The sequence below is a fragment of the Cupressus sempervirens genome, chromosome 3 (genome assembly GCF_028749045.1).
Source record: "Cupressus sempervirens isolate cs-2001-9-10 chromosome 3, ASM2874904v1, whole genome shotgun sequence".
Classification (NCBI taxonomy): Eukaryota; Viridiplantae; Streptophyta; class Pinopsida; order Cupressales; family Cupressaceae; genus Cupressus; species Cupressus sempervirens.
The window spans coordinates 925,012,443-925,032,796 of NC_143120.1; the positions used below are offsets into that span (position 1 = coordinate 925,012,443).

Genomic DNA, 20,354 nt, shown 5'->3' on the forward strand with positions numbered 1-20,354 from the left:
CCTTGAATACTGATTCATATGCAATATTCTCTTGATTATGCTGCATCAACTGATTGATTTTTAACTTGGTTCTTGTTGATGCATCACTAAACATTAAACGAACGAAACTATTTAAGTCTGCTTAAATTGTAGCCTCGCAGACGTTAAATTTTTATCTATCTATCTATCTAAATAGCCTATATTAGCTAATAAATAATTGCTCGCTCAAACACTAAATTAAAAGTTCAAATTTCAATTAGTTAATAAAAAACTGGTCATATTTGCTGTTAGACTTTGCCGATCGTCAAACACTGCACACTAACGGACAGGATAATGTTTTATCCTTATAATCTGGTAATTGTAACTTAACAAACAGCCAGATCGCGTCATAGGTCCGTACGAGGACATTAGGCGAGCTCTTTGCTTGCAAAATGGGTAAGATAATAATATCAGGACAGTTTTTGAGGTGCCGGGTTGTCTTAATTGCTCATAGAAGAACAGTTAAAAATGAAGCTTGTCGATGTATCTGCTTTAATTCTTTCGGTGGCTCTGCCTATTGGTGTGGGATTCCTTGGAACTCTAACAGGGGATGGAGGAAACAGTGGTATTGTATCTTTACCAATTCTTGCATTTGTCTAAATCAACAAAAATTAAGGTGGGTTTGGATCAGTCATATACTGTTGGGGATTAATTCGATCTGGGTTTCTTTAGCTGTTATACTCAATAAATGGGTTCGAGTGGTTTTCATTGTATTCCTGCGGGTTTGATCCCATGGCTTTTGGTTTGTGCAGAATGGTACAAGCAGCTCAAGAAACCACCATGGACTCCACCAGTAAGCAATCTGAATATGCTGAATTACTAATACGTTTTGCAATATTCACAAGATCTTATATGAAATAATAATGATTTGTACTGAGCAGCTTGGATGTTTTGATTTAAGACCTATTTACACGGGTGGTTATATGTTTTCCAATTGAAATAGCTCGATAGTTAAAACAATTTCTCTGAAATTTGAAATTATTGGCATCTTGAATGTGTTGTTGAGTAGAGTGGATTTAGTACCACAAGCAATTAGCTCAAATGACAACCCTTTCAACTGTTATTATGTGCTTTTACTGTGGCATTTTTTCCAGAACTGGGCTTTTCCTGTCGTGTGGACAATATTATATGCTATGATGGGCGTGGCTGCTTGGCGGGTCTGGATTCGTGGAGGTCAGTGCTAGCTCTAGTCTTAATATTTATATTTTAGCCTTGAAAAATGAAGTGTGACCTTGTATTTCAAAGAATAAGGCTGGGTGATATTATGTTGTATGCTACAGTTAGAAATGGTCAAGTCTAAGAGCAGGCATATAACATGGACATGGAAAATCAAAAACCACTAACATGAGTCGTAAACTACAGAGCTTCTTTAATGGGTGAGCAAACCTAAGCCACTATTCTGATTATCATATTGCTTACCAAACAAACGTTCCTTATCCAAGACAAGCCACGTGCCAGACCAGAAGTGAAGTGTCACATTTTCAAAATTTTGAAATCCAGGCAGTCCCACAGAAAACAATAGAATCTAGAGGACCGAGTTCTGAACCTTTAATCCTAGTCCTGATTTTTGTTTATTTTATGGTCAAAGGTGCAATGTCAGTCAAAATGTATTTGAGGTTCATGTTTGAGTTCTGTATCATTTCCGTTTGATAATGCTTATGTAGTTTTTGCAGTTGGATCATAATTGGGGTGGATTCTATTTCACTACTTATATGTCATATCGATGTTATTTACAAGGCATTCATCTAGACAGTCTTCTGTGTTTAGTGTCATCTTTGTTTTTACTATATCAAACTATGCAAATTTGCTGTCATCAAATTAGATCACCAGATCGCAACTGTGCTAAACTAGCTGTTACTGGTCCCGTGGTTTAAGAAAATTCTGTAGTCTTTTATTTTAAATTTTTTTTGACTTCAAGATGAAACTGAGATATCGACAATCACTGATGGCAGGAGGTTTACACTGAAGAATAAAACCCACAAACATTCTTTTAACTTGATTTATGGAGGGATACGACACAAACAACATAAACCAAAATGCATTGTCAAGATTAAGGCTGGTAATGATCTTTGTTGTAAACAGATGATCCAAATGTGGTGTACCCATCGTACCCATCAACAAAATACTTAAATTTGGGAAATGCATTAGCAAGGAAAGCAAGCATGCATGGTGAAACGTTGGGTCTTCCAAAGGTTGAGTGTCCAAAATTTCTCTTGGTCAAAATCTCAAAGGATGGGTATAAAATTAAAATTTGATCTCTGGAAGAATTGGAATGCTGTGCTAATGCTGAGAAATACAACATATTTCGCAGTCCTCGTCTTGGCTTTCAATTATGAATTAAATTATTGATCAGCAAAATCGGACAGTGTGCTTGGAACCTGTGGAAGTATAATTCCATCCTGTCATTTTCACTTGAATCGTTTAATTGCCATTAGCCGAGTTTAGATGCCTTGGTGTTAGATTATCAGAAACTAGTTTGCATGTAATTTTTTAATAACAAAAATTAATATTTCTGAAATAATAGAGCCCTAGCAGAGTTGCCATTTTACAGATCTCCAGAGACGTATGAGATCAGCTTAGGGTACACCACATCCTGCACCATAGAAGAGGAGCTTGGATGACATCTGATCAATAAAAGTCATCAAGGTAATATATAGGATGGATGACTCTTAAGAGATGGTATGTTGTGGAAGATGATAAATGCAAGCTAGAATATCAAAAGTTGACATAACAGGTCTGCTAGAAAACACAATTAACAACAGAAAGAGCACCAAAAACATGAGCGTCGACTTACAACATGTAAGATTTTAGGATGCTTTCCTTTCCTTTGCAAATAATATGTTAATATTACAACATCCAAAGGTGGGTGCAAAGTTTGCAGAGGTAGTTTTAATGAAGAGAAAATTCTTTTCATTGCTCCCTTTGATATAGTTTAACAACTTGCACAATAGAAGAATATAACAGGAAATATGCAGCACATATTTTATAATAATATACTACTTTGAGGGGGCAACCTCCTAATCCACTTTAAGAGGAATATCTCTAATAGTCTTCAATAACACAATATTCAACATAATGATAATAACTAACCAACAACTCCTATATAACTAATTATGCCTTGGTTGCCATCTAGATTGATTTAGATACTCAACTATAACCTGTAGGATAACCTAAACATTTATAGATGATTATGTAACTTATTTAAGAGTAAGGTAGCCACAAGGCAGTAGTCATAATCCAATACACTATAGGTTTAGGGCATAGCATTTTCTTCCTCTTTACAAAAGCATTGTTTTCCATGCTGATTAATTGTGGATGCTTCTGCAAGGAGTCCTTGTCTTCTTTCACTTCTTCAGTTTCTTATATTTCTTCTTCATCTGTTTATTTTTCCTTTCGCTTCTACTGCTGCCTGTTCTTTTTTTTTTTTGGGCCGCTTGTTTTTTCCTTCTTGCTCTTCTTCTCATTCTTTTTCTACTTTTCCTCTTTCTTTTTCTTCTTTTTCTATTTCTTTTTCTGTTACTAGTCATGATCACAAAAGAAATAATCTAAGAATTGATAATTGAATTGATTTTGTGATAGTTCACACAAAATGTATCCAGTCAACCTGAGATTTTTAATTTATCTTAATAGAACCCAGGTAGAACTTATTATGAAAAATCTCAAACATGTTCATTAAATTCTATAGATAATTTGGTGAGAATACTAATTATTCAGTAACTTCAGTAACTTCCTTATAGCCGCTCTAAAATCTTTCAAATCATGACTGCAGGTGTACAAATTATCTCTTTGTCAACCCTCTGATAATCATACTAATTATTCAGTAACTTCAGTAACTTCCTTATAGCCGCTCTAAAATCTTTCAAATCATGACTGCAGGTGTACAAATGATCTCTTTGTAAACCCTCTGATAATCTAGAAAGTGTTTTTTGAATTGTAGCCTTGGGAGCAAAATATGTGGAAACCCCTAATGTCACCTTAATTGCTCAATAAAACCTTGAATCCTGCTCCAATTTCTGTCAAATTTATGCACTAGTAGACTCAGTATTACCTTGAAAGACCCTTGAAAAACCAATTTTTTTAATACTAAATTCAGAGAAATATTCACTTCCCAAAATGACCCCCAAAGTTCGAAAAAATCACTTTAACTTCATAATGGCAACATCATGATCTAATGCCACTTATAATGAAATAACTTGCATGGTAGTGTTGACGGGTGTTTTGTGACTACACCGACACAAAATAAAATACCAAGGTTGTAATGTCCCCTTTCTAGCATTCATAGCATGATGTTGTCGTTAGCCTATTTCCCCATAGTCCCGTAGGCTAACTAGGACATTAAAGGGGCTTAGAGGCCATTTGGCCTAGACAGTTTCAGTTGCAGGTCTTTCTGAGGGGTTCTGAGGCAACTTTGGGCATACTTACTATTTATAGTAAGTCATCTTGGACATGGCTGGACATTCAATCACAGTGGTATGTCGATGGTAATTGTTTAAAATTGACAGGAAGACTTATTTATCATTGATAAGATTTGTTATGCATTGATAAAGCCATTTTATAAAGTTAAATTTAAATATTTAACTTTATTAATGCATAGACTATAGTTTGTGGGAAATATTTAAATTAAAAGAGTTCCCTTTATTTTTATAACACATTGGAGACATAAGGTACATAAAGGGAGTTACGTTTTATCCCACATTGAGAAAACGAAGGATTGAGCTCTTGTGAGAACACTATAAAAGAAATGGAAGAGCTTTTTTTTGTATGCTTGGATGAAGATTAATGTTATGTTGCTGGATATCTGATTATCGGGCTTGGAGGACGGAATCCCTCTTTGCTAGCATTCTCTTCGCTGTTGGAAGACACAGTCAGGAGGATCAAGGGTGTTTTCACTTCAGGAAACAGACTGGGTTTCATTTGGGGCGTTTGCATAAAGAAATTTACAAGGGTTTGAGGTGCAGATCTGAAGTTAGTTATTGCTATAGTGCCGCATGAACAGTATTTTGCTACAGTACGGCGTGAACAGTGTTGGTATCAAGTTTACTTGTTTTTCCGGCTGATTAGAAGTTTGGAGGGCTGGCCGATTACATCTGCAAAATACTACGGCAACTAATTCCAGGTTTCTTCTGTCAAATTTTGATATTTTGCATAATAATTGTTGAATACAAGTCTGAATAGTTGTTGCAGCCTTTAAGGCAGATGTAAGTGCACATCTGCATTTAAAAATCACCCTTTATTAGCAGATTGAAAGAGTTTCCAGATTTTTCATATACTATTGAATGTGTGCCAAGTGTTTGTGAAAATGTTATGATGTGTATTATGCATTTTAATGTCACTTCATAGTTGTTCGTAAATCTACTCATTGGAAAGCAATTTATTGAGGAAATCAGCTTTATGAGTTTGCATACAAAGTGTTTGACAATATTCCTTAAGTTAAATTTCTGCAAGTCAAAGTTCAAATCAGGGGAGGATGTTACAGTGGTATTAGAGCTATAAGTCCTGCCATCCTGTGGAGGTCTTATAGGAAATTTGGAACTGGCGGATAGAGGGGAAAGTGTTTGATGAAATGTCAAAACACTAAAATCAGAGAATTTATGTTTGAGCATGCGACAGGGGTCTTATAATTTCCACAATACCAGAGCAAGACAAAGTAGGAGTTCAGACCTGCAAAGCAAACAGTCTAGTTCATCCGTACTGGGGGGTATAGAATCCAGTCATACAGACACAGCGGAGGTATTCTTTGATCAAGACAGCAATATGGGTGACCGAGATGACAGGAATACAAGATTAGGTGGAGGCGGGAATGCCGGTCCAGAGCCTGGAGAGGAAAGATTCTTACAATTATTAGAGACCTTGGTACAGGGTCCGCGAGTAGTAGAACAAAGGGCGCAGGAACAGAATCAGAGATTGGATCTTATGATGCAGATGATGGCTCGTCAAATGGGGTTGAATGCTAACATGGGTGGAGGAAATAATCAGAATGGTAACAATTAGAATGGAAATGATTAGGATGGGACACATAATGGAGATGAACAAGTTGGGAACAATTTTGGTCATGCACCCCAGCGAGCTAGGACAGTGAGTTCAAGGCCCATGATTCCTACATTTCCTCCTAGAGCTCCAGAGCAGCTCATACCAGAGCCCCAGATTACTGATATACAGGACCAGTTGAGGAGAGATTGGGAAGCCGGAGGGCCAGATTTTACTGCTGCAATTACCTTTAGGGAGTATATGGATGTGCGGATGAAACATATGCCACGTGGACATGACAGGAACCAGAGCTATGAGCTACGGAAGAAAGTAGGGAGACTTGAGTTACCATATTATGATGGCTCAGGAAAGTCTACAGCAAGAGCTTGGGTTCAAAAGCTTGACACATACTTTCAATTGAACCCTATGCCCGAGGAAGAAGCTATTAAGTATGTAGCAATTCATCTGGATGGGTTAGCACACGAGTGGTGGCATCATGGTATGGTCACTATGGGACATGCACACATTACCTCATATGTGGAGTTTATAGAGAGGTTGATTGAACGTTTTGATAGGAAGGATCCAGAACTCCATTTCAAGGAGTTAGCTCAGCTTAAACAGTGGGGATCATTGGAAACATACATTTCAGAGTTTCAGAAACTTGTAGTGTTAGTAACAGATGTATTTGAACGGAGGATACTAGTTCTATTTATGGATGGGTTAGCTGATCCGTTGAAAGGGTGGATTAAAGCTCTCAACCCTCCCACTTTGCAGGAAGCCATTAAGAAAGCTCGTGACATGGATTCCTCTTCATCATCAAAAAATAAATTCCAGGCAAAGAGTTTCCCTTCAAGGAAAGATAAGGACAGGAAACCTTTTCATAAAGAGGTTCAGCCAACTAAGGAGGAAAGTAAGAGGTTGGACAATGAGACACTTAATGATCTCAGGAAGAAGAAGCTTTGTTTTCATTGCAGGGAGCCTTGGGATTTGTCACATAAGTGTCCATTGAAAGCAAAAGCTAAGCAGATGGAGTACTTTTCAACCGAAGAGTCAGTAGATGGAGATTCAGAGCAGTCATCCGAATCAGATGGAGATGATGATAGTTCTTCACAGGAGGAAGCACGCGGTGATAGCACGATAGCTTAGTTGTCAAGTATACAGGAGGCCGTCACTTTCAGAGTTAGGGGAACCTTGGATGGACAGAGAGTTGTGGCACTCATTGATACAGGGGCGACACATAACTTCATTGATGAGAAGTTTGTGACACGCAGAGGGCTACATACAGAGGAGCATAGGGGATTTAAGGTGATGGTTGCCGATGGCTTCAAAATTGAATGTACCAAGAAAATCTCCAACTTGCAGCTTCGTTTGGGAGATTATGACATGACAGGAGATTTCTTTGTGGTCAACATTGGTGATCAGGATATGGTGCTTGGGATGAACTGGATGAAGTCTCTGGTAGAGTTTACATTTAACCTTGAGAAAATGGAAATGAGGTTTGAGGCAAACGGTAAGAAGATAGTGCTCAGAGGTTTGTCAGATGGGAGACTTCGAGTGGTGTCACTCAAGCGGATGCAGAGTTTCTTTAGACATGATCAGGTGCAATGGGCAGCAGAGTTTAGAGTAATGCCTGAGATGACAGAGCAGCATAAACAAGAGTATCCACCTGATGTACAAAAAATAATAACCAAACATACTAAGGTGTTTGGTGAGATACCTCCAGGGAGACCCTCGGATAGGGGAATCAAGCATGTTATTGAATTAGAGGAAGGGGCTAAGCCAATTATCATCACACCTTACCGCCATCCGAAGAGATATAAGGATTTAATAGAAAAGGCAATTAAGGAGTTGATTGACATGGGGCACATACGGCCAAGCAAAAGTCCTTTCACTTCTTCAGTAGTATTGGTGAAGAAGAAGGATGGTACAATGAGGATGTGCATTGATTATAGGGAGCTAAACAAGAAGACAATCAAGAACCGATACCCTATCTCGTGCATCGATGAGCTTATTGATGAATTGCATGGTGCATGCTACTTCTCCAAGATTGATTTGAGATCCAGCTACCATCAGATACGGGTTAGAGAGGTGGATGTGGAGAAGACAACTTTTAGATGCCACTATGGACATTTTGAGTTCTTAGTCATGCCCTTTGGGTTGACAAATGCCCCTGCCACTTTCCAGTCCTGTATGAATAGCGTGTTCAGAGATCAGTTGAGGAAGTTTGTGTTGATATTTTTTGATGATATACTGGTATACAACCGTACTTGGGAGGAACATTTGAAGCATATTGATACAGTGCTCAATATTCTAGAGAGGGAGTCATTATATGCCAAGATGAGTAAATGTGAGTTTGGGATGACAGAGTTGCTCTATCTAGGGCATATTATTAGTGCAGGAAGTGTTCGGGTTGACCTAGAAAAGATCAGGGCCATTCTGGATTGGCCACCACCGAGGAACACTTCACAACTCAAGGGATTTCTCGGGCTTTGTGGGTTCTACGGCAGATTTGTGAAGGGATTTTCACAGATAGCAGCACCACTTACAGATTTGACACGGAAAGATAGTTTCAAGTGGTCAGAGAGGGCTCAGGATTGTTTTGACAGGTTTAAGGAGCTGATGAGTACATGTCCTGTTTTAGCCATTCCAGATTTCACCAGGCCTTTTGAGCTGCAGTGTGATGCCTCGGGAGAGGGCATAGGAGCTGTTCTCATGCAAGACAAACATCCCATCGCATATGAGAGTAGAAAATTACAAGGTGTGGAGAGAATCTACAGCATCTACGACAAAGAGATGCTAGCAATCATGCACGCGCTAGCTAAGTTCAGGCAGTACTTAGTGGGAAGCCGATTCATAGTAAAAACAGATCATAATAGCTTGAAACATTTCCTTGGACAGAAGGACCTTAATGACAGGCAACAGAAATGGGTGAGTAAATTACAGGCCTATGATTTCGACATAGCCTATGTCAAAGGGAAGAAAAATATTGTTGCAGATGCTTTATCTAGAAGGCCTCATTTGCTTGCTGTTGGGATAGTCATGGATGATTGGAGAGGGATGATCTTGGCAGAATATGCTAAGGATAGTTGGGCATCTAGCATTATTGAGGGAGCTATTCAAGATAGTCGATACACTGTCGTAAATGATCTGATCATCTACAAGGAAAGGATTTATTTAGTACCCGGGTCTGCTATGAAGCAGAAGATTTTGAGGGCATTTCATGATTCACCAATGGCAGGACATCCCGGATTCTTTAAGACATATCGGCAGGTGAGAGAGCGCTTCACTTGGAAAGGACTCATTTCAGAGGTGCTTCAGTTTGTTAGGGAATGCCCTGTGTGTCAGCAGAACAAACAGGAACATTCTTTTCCGGGTGGTTTACTATAGCCCCTACCCATACCAGAGAAGAAGTGGGATAGCATTTCCATGGATTTTATCATAGGCCTCCCCAAGGCACAGGGTCGGGATTGTATCTTTGTTGTGGTAGACAGATTGACGAAATTTGCACATTTCTTTGCAATTTCGTCTACATATTCAGCAGCACAAACAGCAGAACTATTTTTTCGAGAGGTATTCAGACTACATGGGATACCACGGAGCATAGTCAGTGACAGAGACAGCAGATTTATGAGCCACTTTTGGCAGGAGTTGTTCAGGTTATGTGGAACAGAGCTCACTCCGAGTACCAGCTACCACCCCCAAACTGATGGGCAGACAGAGATAGTGAACAAATGGGTTGAGGGGTACTTTCGAGACTACATTGCAGGAGAGTAGAAGGCTTGGGTGAAGTGGCTACATCTAGGGGAGTACTGCTATAATACCTCTTTCCATATGTCTATTCAAATGTCCCCTTTTATGGCACTGTACGGGTATGATGCTCCTAATTTTTTGGATTTGTTATTTGGGGATAGCAGGGTGCCTAAGGCCAAGGATACTTTGCAGGAGTGTCAGGACATTATGCGATCCTTGAAGGAAAATTTGCAAAAGGCACAAAATCAGCAGAAGCAATATGCTGATCAGCACAGGGTTGAGAGGTCTTTTGAGGTGGGAGATATGGTGTACCTCATGTTACAGCCGTATAGACAGTCCTCTCTCAAGAAGAGTGGAGCAGAGAAATTGAAACCACGCTACTATGGACCGTTCAAAGTAATCAGGAGAGTGGGCGAAGTAGCTTATGAGTTGGAGTTGCCTGCAGACAGTAAAGTGCATAATGTGTTCCATGTGTCACGCCTTAAGAAGGCATTGGGTCACAATGTGGTGCCTTCAGTAGTATTGCCACCTCTTGATGATGAGGGGAAGCTTATCTTGGTTCCCGAGGCCATACTTGACTCTCGGGAGAGGGTGCTTCGCAGGAGGACTATTAGGGAGTATCTAGTGAAGTGGAGGAACCTACCTGTCGAGGATGCTACTTGGGAAAATGAGCAGATATTGCAGCATCCAGAGCTGAAATTGCTTGAGGACAAGCAATTTTGGGAAGGGCGGACTATAATGTCCCCTTTCTAGCATTCATAGCATGATGTTGTCGTTAGCCTATTTCCCCACAGTCCCGTAGGCTAACTAGGACATTAAAGGGGCTTAGAGGCCATTTGGCCTAGACAGTTTCAGTTGCAGGTCTTTCTGAGGGGTTCTGAGGCAACTTTGGGCATACTTACTATTTATAGTAAGTCATCTTGGACATGGCCGGACATTTAGTCACAGTGGTATGTCGATGGTAATTGTTTAAAATCGACAAGAAGACTTATTTATCATTGATAAGATTTGTTATGCATTGATAAAGCCATTTTATAAAGTTAAATTTAAATATTTAACTTTATTAATGCATAGACTATAGTTTGTGGGAAATATTTAAATTAGAAGAGTTCCCTTTATTTTTATAACACATTGGAGACATAAGGTACATAAAGGGAGTTATGTTTTATCCCACATTGAGAAAACGAAGGATTGAGCTCTTGTGAGAACACTATAAAAGAAATGGAAGAGCTTTTTTTTTGTATGCTTGGATGAAGATTAATGTTATGTTGCTGGATATCTGATTATCGGGCTTGGAGGATGGAATCCCTCTTTGCTAGCATTCTCTTCGCTGTTGGAAGACACAGTCAGGAGGATCAAGGGTGATTTCACTTCAGGAAACACACTGGGTTTCATTTGGGGCGTTTGCAGAAAGAAATTTACAAGGGTTTGAAGTGCATATCTGAAGTTAGTTATTGCTATAGTGCCGCATGAACAGTATTTTGCTACAGTACGGCATGAACAGTGTTGGTATCAAGTTTACTTGTTTTTCCGGCTGATTAGAAGTTTGGAGGGCTGGCCGACTACATCTGCAAAATACTACGGCAACTAATTCCAGGTTTCTTCTGTCAAATTTTGATATTTTGCATAATAATTGTTGAATACAAGTCTGAATAGTTGTTGCAGCCTTTAAGGCAGCTGTATGTGCACATCTGCATTTAAAAATCACCCTTTATTAGCAGATTGAAAGAGTTTCCAGATTTTTCATATACTATTGAATGTGTGCCAAGTGTTTGTGAAAATGTTATGATGTGTATTATGCATTTTAATGTCACTTCATAGTTGTTCGTAAATCTACTCATTGGAAAGCAATTTATTGAGGAAATCAGCTTTATGAGTTTGCATACAAAGTGTTTGACAATATTCCTTAAGTTAAATTTCTGCAAGTCAAAGTTCAAATCAGGGGAGGATATTACAAAGGTCTTATCCTCTCTTGAGCAAAATCCTTTGTATGTTAAGATTGCAAAAGATCATTCAGGTTACTCCAAGGTTCTTTTATGTTAGGTTTTGACATGTGGGTAAGCTGAATGGTTGTGATATGCTGATAATGCAAATGAACTTAGGTAATTTTCTTCAAGATGACTTAACAATGCTGGTTTTGGGAGTTGTTCAAATTATTTAGAAGTGGGGAGCACTTCAGAGTGTTTCCAGGAGCTAAGCAAAAAGTGAAATATATAGGGTTGAGAGATCCTATTCTAATCCTAACAACTTGAAAGAGAACAATTGCTTTGGAAAGATATACCACATTTTGCCTCACCAAACCAACTACATAAAGGAGCAATCTTCAAAAATTTTGCAAGAAATTTTCATATCCCAAATGAACACCATCATGGAGCACTGCACATCAAATGGTAGAAGTTAAACAACCACATAAATGATCATGACCAACCTTACATTGTGCACAAAAATCATCTAATTGCACTTTAAACGATAGAAGCCAAACATCCAAGTTTACTATGTTTCAAACAAGGGGTGAGCCCCTTATATAGGCCCTGAGACTTCAATGGGCAGACAAGATCAAATTAAATGAATGGACGAGATTTTGCCACATAAGCCTTGATTAGTGTTAGGTCAAGTAGAGAGTCTATCATAAATCAGTGGGTCCACATGGACCAATAAGAAGAGGGTTGCCCCCTTAGTGTGGGAGTGGTCAAAGTGACCATTAATGAAATGGGTTTCCCACTATGCATTAAATTCTTGTTTGCCCAAAATAGCTCAAATTTGATTCTTTTCCTTAAATGGTGAGAATCTAGACATGACTATTTCCAGCTCATCCACGCAGACACAACTCAATCTCCTTTTTAAACTCCATAATGGCTATATCCATTTCACACTTGTTGAAGTTCCTCTCCCAATCCAGTGTTGTTTCCTGAATCCTGTATACGATGTTCGAGAATATGGAAATACTCTCCAAGTCTTCTGCCAAGAAAGATTCTGCACTGAAGAATTCTTCTACTCCACTGTTTAATCTTTCTACTGTCATCTCCTCATTAGCTAACCTCTTTCCAAACATTGCATCATCAGCATTGAGGACTCCTTCCTGAATATTTTCAATTATAGTTTAGTAGACTCTTCATTGGATGTCTCTTACAACTCCTTCCCTATGATTGCCAAAGCATACCATCGAGCAAAGTCATAGGCTTCACGTTCTCTTATCACTCTTGTAACAAACAAATTTTCATAAAAAATTTTAAACTCCTAATAATCTGATTTAGTAACTGATTCCATTTCACATGACAATGACTTCTACCAACTGATTATAACTGAAAAGAAACTCTTTCCAATCTAACTGTCTTTCATGTTCAGCTGATTTAATGAGAAACAAAAAGAAATATATATATATTGCTAACAATTTATCTATTTCTAACTAATAACATATTCAACTGAAAATAAAGTATCGACCAACTTTCCTTAACTAAATTATATCAACTGAAATGCCTATTCAACATAAAAGTAAATGTTTACTCTATCTAGAAATTAAAATGTCTAATTATTCTTCTAAGGGTTAAAAGTATAAGTGTAAAAGAAACATACAATAATAATGAAAGAATCCCTTTATCTTGTTGTCCAAGCCTCGGCATTGGTGAGAGGAGAAGCATTGACATAGGCTTAACCTCCCAATCGCGGACCATTACTTATCCCCACACATCCTAACTTAATAGAACAGCCCTCCCTACCTCGGGATCGGGCTTGGGATGTTCATAAGCCCAGCCATCTGAGTAATTAGGTGGTTTGAGTGTCCCAACAGTTATTCTCCAAAATAACTGAAGCGTCTGGACAAACAAAAAAGATCACATGTTTGGCACATCTGCCCATTTCTACCCTAGCCAAGGATTTCAAAGTTGGGTTTGCAAACCCGATCTCCACCACTCAACTTGACAACATAATTCATTTTAGAAGCATGCATGAGCTATTAAACAATTTGTCTATTATTTAGTTAATCTGATTTCACTCTTGTTTGTGCAGGCTATCTACAACTCCTCACCATTTCAGGCTGCCATGCTGGTGGTTCCTAGGTGATAGCGAGTTTTATATCTACTATATTTGCTTTACACCTCTTCACCTTTAATGGCATCATTGCTGGTGAATTCCTTGGTGTTTGGACTTCATGATATTACTCTCATCTCTGTATGGTGAAATAAAAGAAGGAAGTAAATTTGGGCAGGATCATTTATTCGTAATTAACATTATAGTTTCATTTCCCATTCCATGGTTGACACAAATTCATGGTTAAAGAACAACAGTATTTATCAAAAGAAAATACCATTTATGTACTCTTCAAGGATTGAGCTCTTGTAAAGTAAATAACACAGCTCCAACATAAAAGAACTTCACGATTTCTAGCAGAATATCTGAATGGGCATGAAATTGCGGGAAGAATTTATTGAAAGGTATAGACTAGTATTGGCAGGGATATCGATATTAAGAAGAAGGGATTCAGGTGTTGTGGTAGAAGGCGGAAGTGATCATAGAAAAATCGTAGCATGAACAAGGTAGTATGTACCTTGCTGGCCGCTATGTTTCAGCCTCCCATAAACGTTATTCAGGTGCCAATATCCCAAGTATATTTGAATCACGTAATCTGAAATCAAGTTAATAAATAAAACTTGATTGCTATGGTGGCAGTGATTTTCCAATTGAAGTTGCAGGTTATCGACTTAAGCAAGAAAGTTGGAAACAAAAGGGAGAGAGAGTCAGAATTGAGAAGAAGGTAGTCGGGTACCATGAAAATATAAATTGGGTATGAGAGTTATTGCCTCCTTGTCTCCACCCATCTTAAGATATCAAAAGGTCTAAGGAGACTCTTTGGCTTCCGAAACATAAAGAATATCTTGGCAATTAAAAATGCCAAGTGTTTAATCGGTTACAAACAAGGAAAAGAATAAAAGAATGGAAATAGAGTTGGAAGGTTATAATTCAAATATTATTATAATTTGAATGTTATTATATTTTGAATATTATTATAATTTTATATTTATATAAGTACATGTAAATATATTAATGGGGTGACATCACTTTATTAAATTATTATAATATAACGGTGCCATTTCATTTTTATATCTATATGTACGTATATAGATATATCTATTATAATAATAAGGTGAGAGATTCTTTGAGGTACATTTTATAATTCAATTAAATTATTTGACATTTTAAATTATTTATTTAATAGCTCATACGGTTTCATCGATTGTATCCTGATGTTCAAGTCAGTAGGTCCTCAACCCATTTGCCCAGTGATGGTGATGCTCCTGTGCCTAATTTTTTTCTAACAATGCTTCCATCCATTCAACGTGCTTCCTACAAGGAAATTCTCTGCAGTTAAATCATATTATTATAACAAGTTATTTAATCATAAATAATCATAACGGCTAATCGCCTATTCAATTTCATGAATTTCTGATAAATAATTATAACAACTAACCATCTTACCATTTCGCAGGATTATAACAAATTTAGCTGTTAACTGACTTCATGTGAACCACAACGGCTAAATTTTAAATCAGGTCAAAAATTTAGATCTATCAATATATCTGAGTTAGATCTTCAATATATCTATATGCTGTATCTTGGACACCCTTTACCTATTTTTCAAAATGTTGGACGACTTTTGTAACAAACGAATTTTCATAAACAAATTAAAACACCTATTTAACTGATTTAATAAGTAACTGATTCCATTTCACATGACAATGACTTCCATTAACTAAATTTAACTAGGATAAAGAAACTGATTTCTATTCTAGCTGTAATTCATATTCAGCTGATATAACGGAATAAATAAATGAATACATTGCTAACATTTTAACCATTGCTAACTGAAAACATGTTTAGCTGAAAATAAAGCAATGACTATTTCTATTTCAACTAATATATGCATTTAATTTATGCTACTAGAAAACTAAATTATCTATTTATTCTTCTATGGATTTAAAGGGTAAAAGTGCAAAAAGAAACATAGAGATATAATGGAGGAATTCTTTTATCATGTTGTTGAAGCCTTGACATTGATGAGAGAAGAAGCATTGACATAGGCTTAACCTACCAACCTCGAACCATACTTATCCCCACACATCCTATCTTAATAGAATGACCCTCCCTACCTCGAGATCAAGCTTGGGATATTCTAAAGTCCAACCATCCAAGCTACCTAGTGGTTTGAATGTCCCATCAGTTATACCTATATAACTGAAGCTTATGGACAAACACAAAGATCTCATGATTGGCACATATGCCTATAACTACCTTGGCCAAAGATTTCAATTTGGGTTTGTAAACTCAATCTCCACCACTCAACTTGACAACAGATCTCATTATTAGGACATGCATGAGCTATTATGTGTTTTCATTACATAGTTATCTAATTTCATTCTTGGTTCTTGCAGGTTATCTTCACCTCTTCATCATTCATGGCTTTTTTGCCGGTGAATCCTAAGTGCTTGAGAGATTATATCCATTCTATTTTATTTACACCTCTTCACATTTCATGGCTTCTTTGCTGGTGAATTCCTCGATGTTTGAGCATTATGATATTATTTACACCTCTACAAATTGTTTGGAAAAATGGTGATAACACAGGCATGAATATTGATTCATGAAATTTTATTAAAATTTTCCATCTTTCGAATCCATAACTGAGAACAATCTCAAGTTTACTTGATAGAAAAATCAGAAGGCACGATATCAATCCCTATGAAATTCCGACTAAGGGTGGAAGTTACATTTTTATATTACACATTCTACTCAGACCAGTGTTTAAATCATTCAGCAGCAACAATATCAAATAATGGTAGACATACCAAACAAAGCATTGTCTTCTTGGTATAATATTCAGAAAAGAAAGAAAAGATATCCGACTAAAATTGGACTGGACTTAGCTAGAATCACACGACCTGCAACAAGATGATTTCTTTCTCCTGCGGCTGGAACTTAATGATCACCCACGGTATATCCTTTGCTTTGTACTCCTTTCGTTGATGGATTAAAGGGAAGAAAGGAATAAATCAGAATTAGAACTTCTAAATCAATATCACTCTGAGAAAGTTATCACCCGACTTGTTAAGATGTTGTAGCAGATGGAAGAAGAGGTAGAGGCAATGCAGAAATAAAGTTAAGGAGAATGCCGAAGGGAAAGAAGGAAGTTGTTTCCAAATCGAATCAAGATGTTCTTTTTAATGGTTAGTCGTGACCTTTTGGCTATCATCGGTTATCAAGAAGACTATTTGGATACTTCATAAATTTGAATTAAAAAATGAGAGAAACAAAGAGGGAAAAGAATTAAAAAGTTGAAGAGTTTAAATTTTATTTTATCATTATTACATGCTTTTATATACATTCATATATGTATATTGATGAGGTGACATCGTTAGATTATATAATTATATTTATTGGTGCCACTTCATTTTTTCTTTTTGTTTTCGTATTTAAGGGTTTATTATAATGATAAAATAAGGAGATTTAATATTAATTCCAAGGTATGAATTATATTTTAATTTAGATTACTTTATGTTTTTATTATGTTGTTTTCCCTAATAGCTCATGCGTGTCCATAATGTAACTTGCGGTCAAGTCTTCGTATCCTTTCCATGGAAGTCTTAGGTCATACCTGCCAATCCTAATGACTGAATCAAATGACCATCCCATTTCGATGATCCTGTTTAGCAATGCTTCCCCCCTCTTCAGTCTTCTCCTGCAATCACCCAATCAAAACATTCTTGTCCACACATTAATTCAAAATATATTGATCGCTAATTCAAATCAAACGATTGTTAATCATCTAATGGCAGTTATAGAGTACTGGTTATTTCATCAACATTTATAATAACTAACTCATTTCACATGATCATTAAAGAAATAATTTGTTATCAGTTGGTACAATGTTTATAATTAACTAACTCATTTCATATGATCAAGAAAAGAAATAATTTGTTAACAGTTGATTCAATGTAAATAATTAACTAACTCGTTTCACATGATCAAGAAAAATAATTTGTTAAACCAACAGTCATGATCAATTTAAAAATTAGGGCAAAATTTGAGATGTAACATACCCACCCCCGTAGATTTTTCATCGTCCTCAATGAACATAATAACAAACTTAAGTAATACTTAATTAGTTTATATAGGAAGAAAATAAATATTCAATTTTCAGTTTTAGAGAAAAGATGGGGGTATCTTTGAACAATGTCACGATAATCCTCCCAAGTGGCATTATCCTCAACATACTGGTCCCCCCTGGACCTTGCACTGAGTCACTTCTCAATTTTGTAAGCATAGCTTACGCACCTCGAGTATTTCTGAGTGGTCTTACCTCTACCACCCTTGGTTCTCACACCTGCTATAATTTCCAATCAATCATATGTTCATGGTGGGTAATATACTTTTTAGGATATGACACACGAAAGACGTCATGCATCCTGGCAAGGGTTGGTGGTAAAGCAATCCTATAAGCTACTGGGTTCACAACTTCCAGGACTTCAAAGGGTCCCTTATATCTCGGGGCTAATATAGCATTTTTGCCAAACTTGATAGTACTCTTCTAAGTTTTAACCCTTAGTAATACCTTGTCCCCTACTGAGAATTCTCTAGGTGTTCTTTTGGTATCAGCATAACTTTTCTGTCTGTCATTAGCTTTCTTTAACCTTTGTCAAATTTGGATTACCTGCTCTTTCATCTCTTGAAGCATTTCAGGTCCAACAATGATTCTATCCTCCAACCGATTCCAACTTACCAAAGTTCTACATTTACGACCATATAAGGCCTCAAAGGGAGCCATTTTAATGGTGGACTGATAGAAGTTGTTATATGCAAATTCTACCAAGGGTAAGTATGTTTCCCATTGGTACTGTCGGTCCATACAGTATACTCTTAGGAGATCTTCTAATACCTAATTTACCCGTTTTATTTGACCATTTGTCTTAGGATGATAAACTAAACTGATGTTTAATTTAGTACCCAAGGCTTTAAATAATGTTTGCCAGAATCTGAAAGTTATCTTAGCATCCCTATCTGAAATAATTTTCTCTGGAATTCCATGTAATCTGAAAATCTCTTTCATGAATTTATGGGCAATTCCTGGTGCCCCATCAGTTAAATTCCCTGGTATAAAATGAGGAACCTTTGCCAATCTATCAACAATGACCAAAATGGTATTATGTCGATTCAGTGTCATAGGTAATCCTTGTACGAAATCCATAGATATTACTTGCCATTTCCACTCGGGTACTTCATTAGGGTGTAACAGACCTGCTGGGTACCAATTTTCTGCTTTTACTCTCTGGCATTCTAAACAACCTGCGACAAACTCGGTTATCTCCCTTTCAATCCCTTTCTAGAACTAGAGAGGTTTTATATCAGATAGCATTTTTGTCACTCTCGAATGTCCTGAATATGGGGCTGAATGAAATTCACCTAAAATTAGTCTTCGAAGTTTAGGGTTGTTGGGTACATAGATTCTATGGGTACATAGATTGAATACTTGGGATCTTGTGGGTCCTTGATAAGAGCTAGGCTAACTTCTGCATAAAGCTCATCACGCTATAAGTGTTGTAAAATCTGATCCCTTAACCTGAAGTTTATAGTAGTTATCACCGAGATGTGTCTTCTCGGCTTAGGGCATCTGCCACCTTGTTTTCTTTGCCTTTAATATAACTTATATCGAACTCATAATCTGCAAAAAATTCCAGCCACCTCCTCTGTCTAGCATTAAGATTCGGTTGGGTGAAAATATACTTCAAATCATGATGATTGGATCTAAGTTCAAAAGGTTTTCTAATTAGGTAATGTCTCTACATTTGCAAGGCATGCACAATAGCTGCTAATTCAAGATCATGGGGTGTGTAATTCTGTTCATAGTTTTCCAGTTTCCTAGATTCATAAGCAATAATTTGTTGATCCTACATTAGCACACCTCCTAATCTTTCTCCGGATGTGTCTATTATAACTATGAACTGTTTTTGTGGGTCAAGTACCCTTAGTATAGGTGTTGTAGTCAATTTTTCTTTCAAAAACTTGAGGCTGATTGACACTTCTCTATCCAGATAAATTTCTTCCCTTTCCTCTGAAGTGAGGTGATCGAGTAGGCTATCCTTGAGAAATTTCTAACAAACTTTCTATAGAATCCTGCTAATCCCATAAAGCTCCTAACTTCGGATACATTCTAGGTATAGGCCATTCCTTAATTGCTTTTATCTTTGATGGATCTACTGCTATACCTTGAGCTGAAATAATGTGCCCTAGATACTAGATTTCCTTTTGATAGAAAGCACACTTAGATAATTTCCCATATAGTTTATTAACCTTTGCAGAACTATTTCTAAGTGCCTTTGATGTTCTTCCTCGTTCTTAGAATATATTAAGATGTCATCTATAAAGACCAATACAAACTTGTCTAGGCAGTCTTGAAATATGCTGTTCATTAAGTTAATAAAAGCTGTTGGGGCATTGGCTAACCCAAATGGCAATACTGTAAACTCGTAATGTCCACACCTGGTTCTGAATGCGGTTTTATGTATTTCTTTTTCCTTTATTTGAAGTTGGTGGTACCTTGACCTTAAGTCAATTTTTGAAAGCACTGTCGC

General features: G+C 37.1%; 1 protein-coding gene across 3 annotated transcripts in view; it reads left to right on the forward strand.

Annotated features, from left to right (window-relative positions):
* The first annotated feature begins 358 nt into the window (after window positions 1-358).
* The window catches only part of LOC149569773 (uncharacterized), a 71,014-nt gene continuing 51,018 nt past the window's right edge, over window positions 359-20,354 (forward strand). For all 3 annotated transcript variants that reach the window (XM_089822496.1, XM_089822497.1, XM_089822495.1), the window contains exons 1-3: window positions 359-583; window positions 771-811; window positions 1,113-1,191. In XM_089822496.1, the coding sequence (XP_089678622.1) occupies window positions 487-583; window positions 771-811; window positions 1,113-1,191 (217 nt within the window). In that variant the 5' untranslated portion in view covers window positions 359-486. The remainder of the gene's footprint in view (window positions 584-770; window positions 812-1,112; window positions 1,192-20,354) is intronic.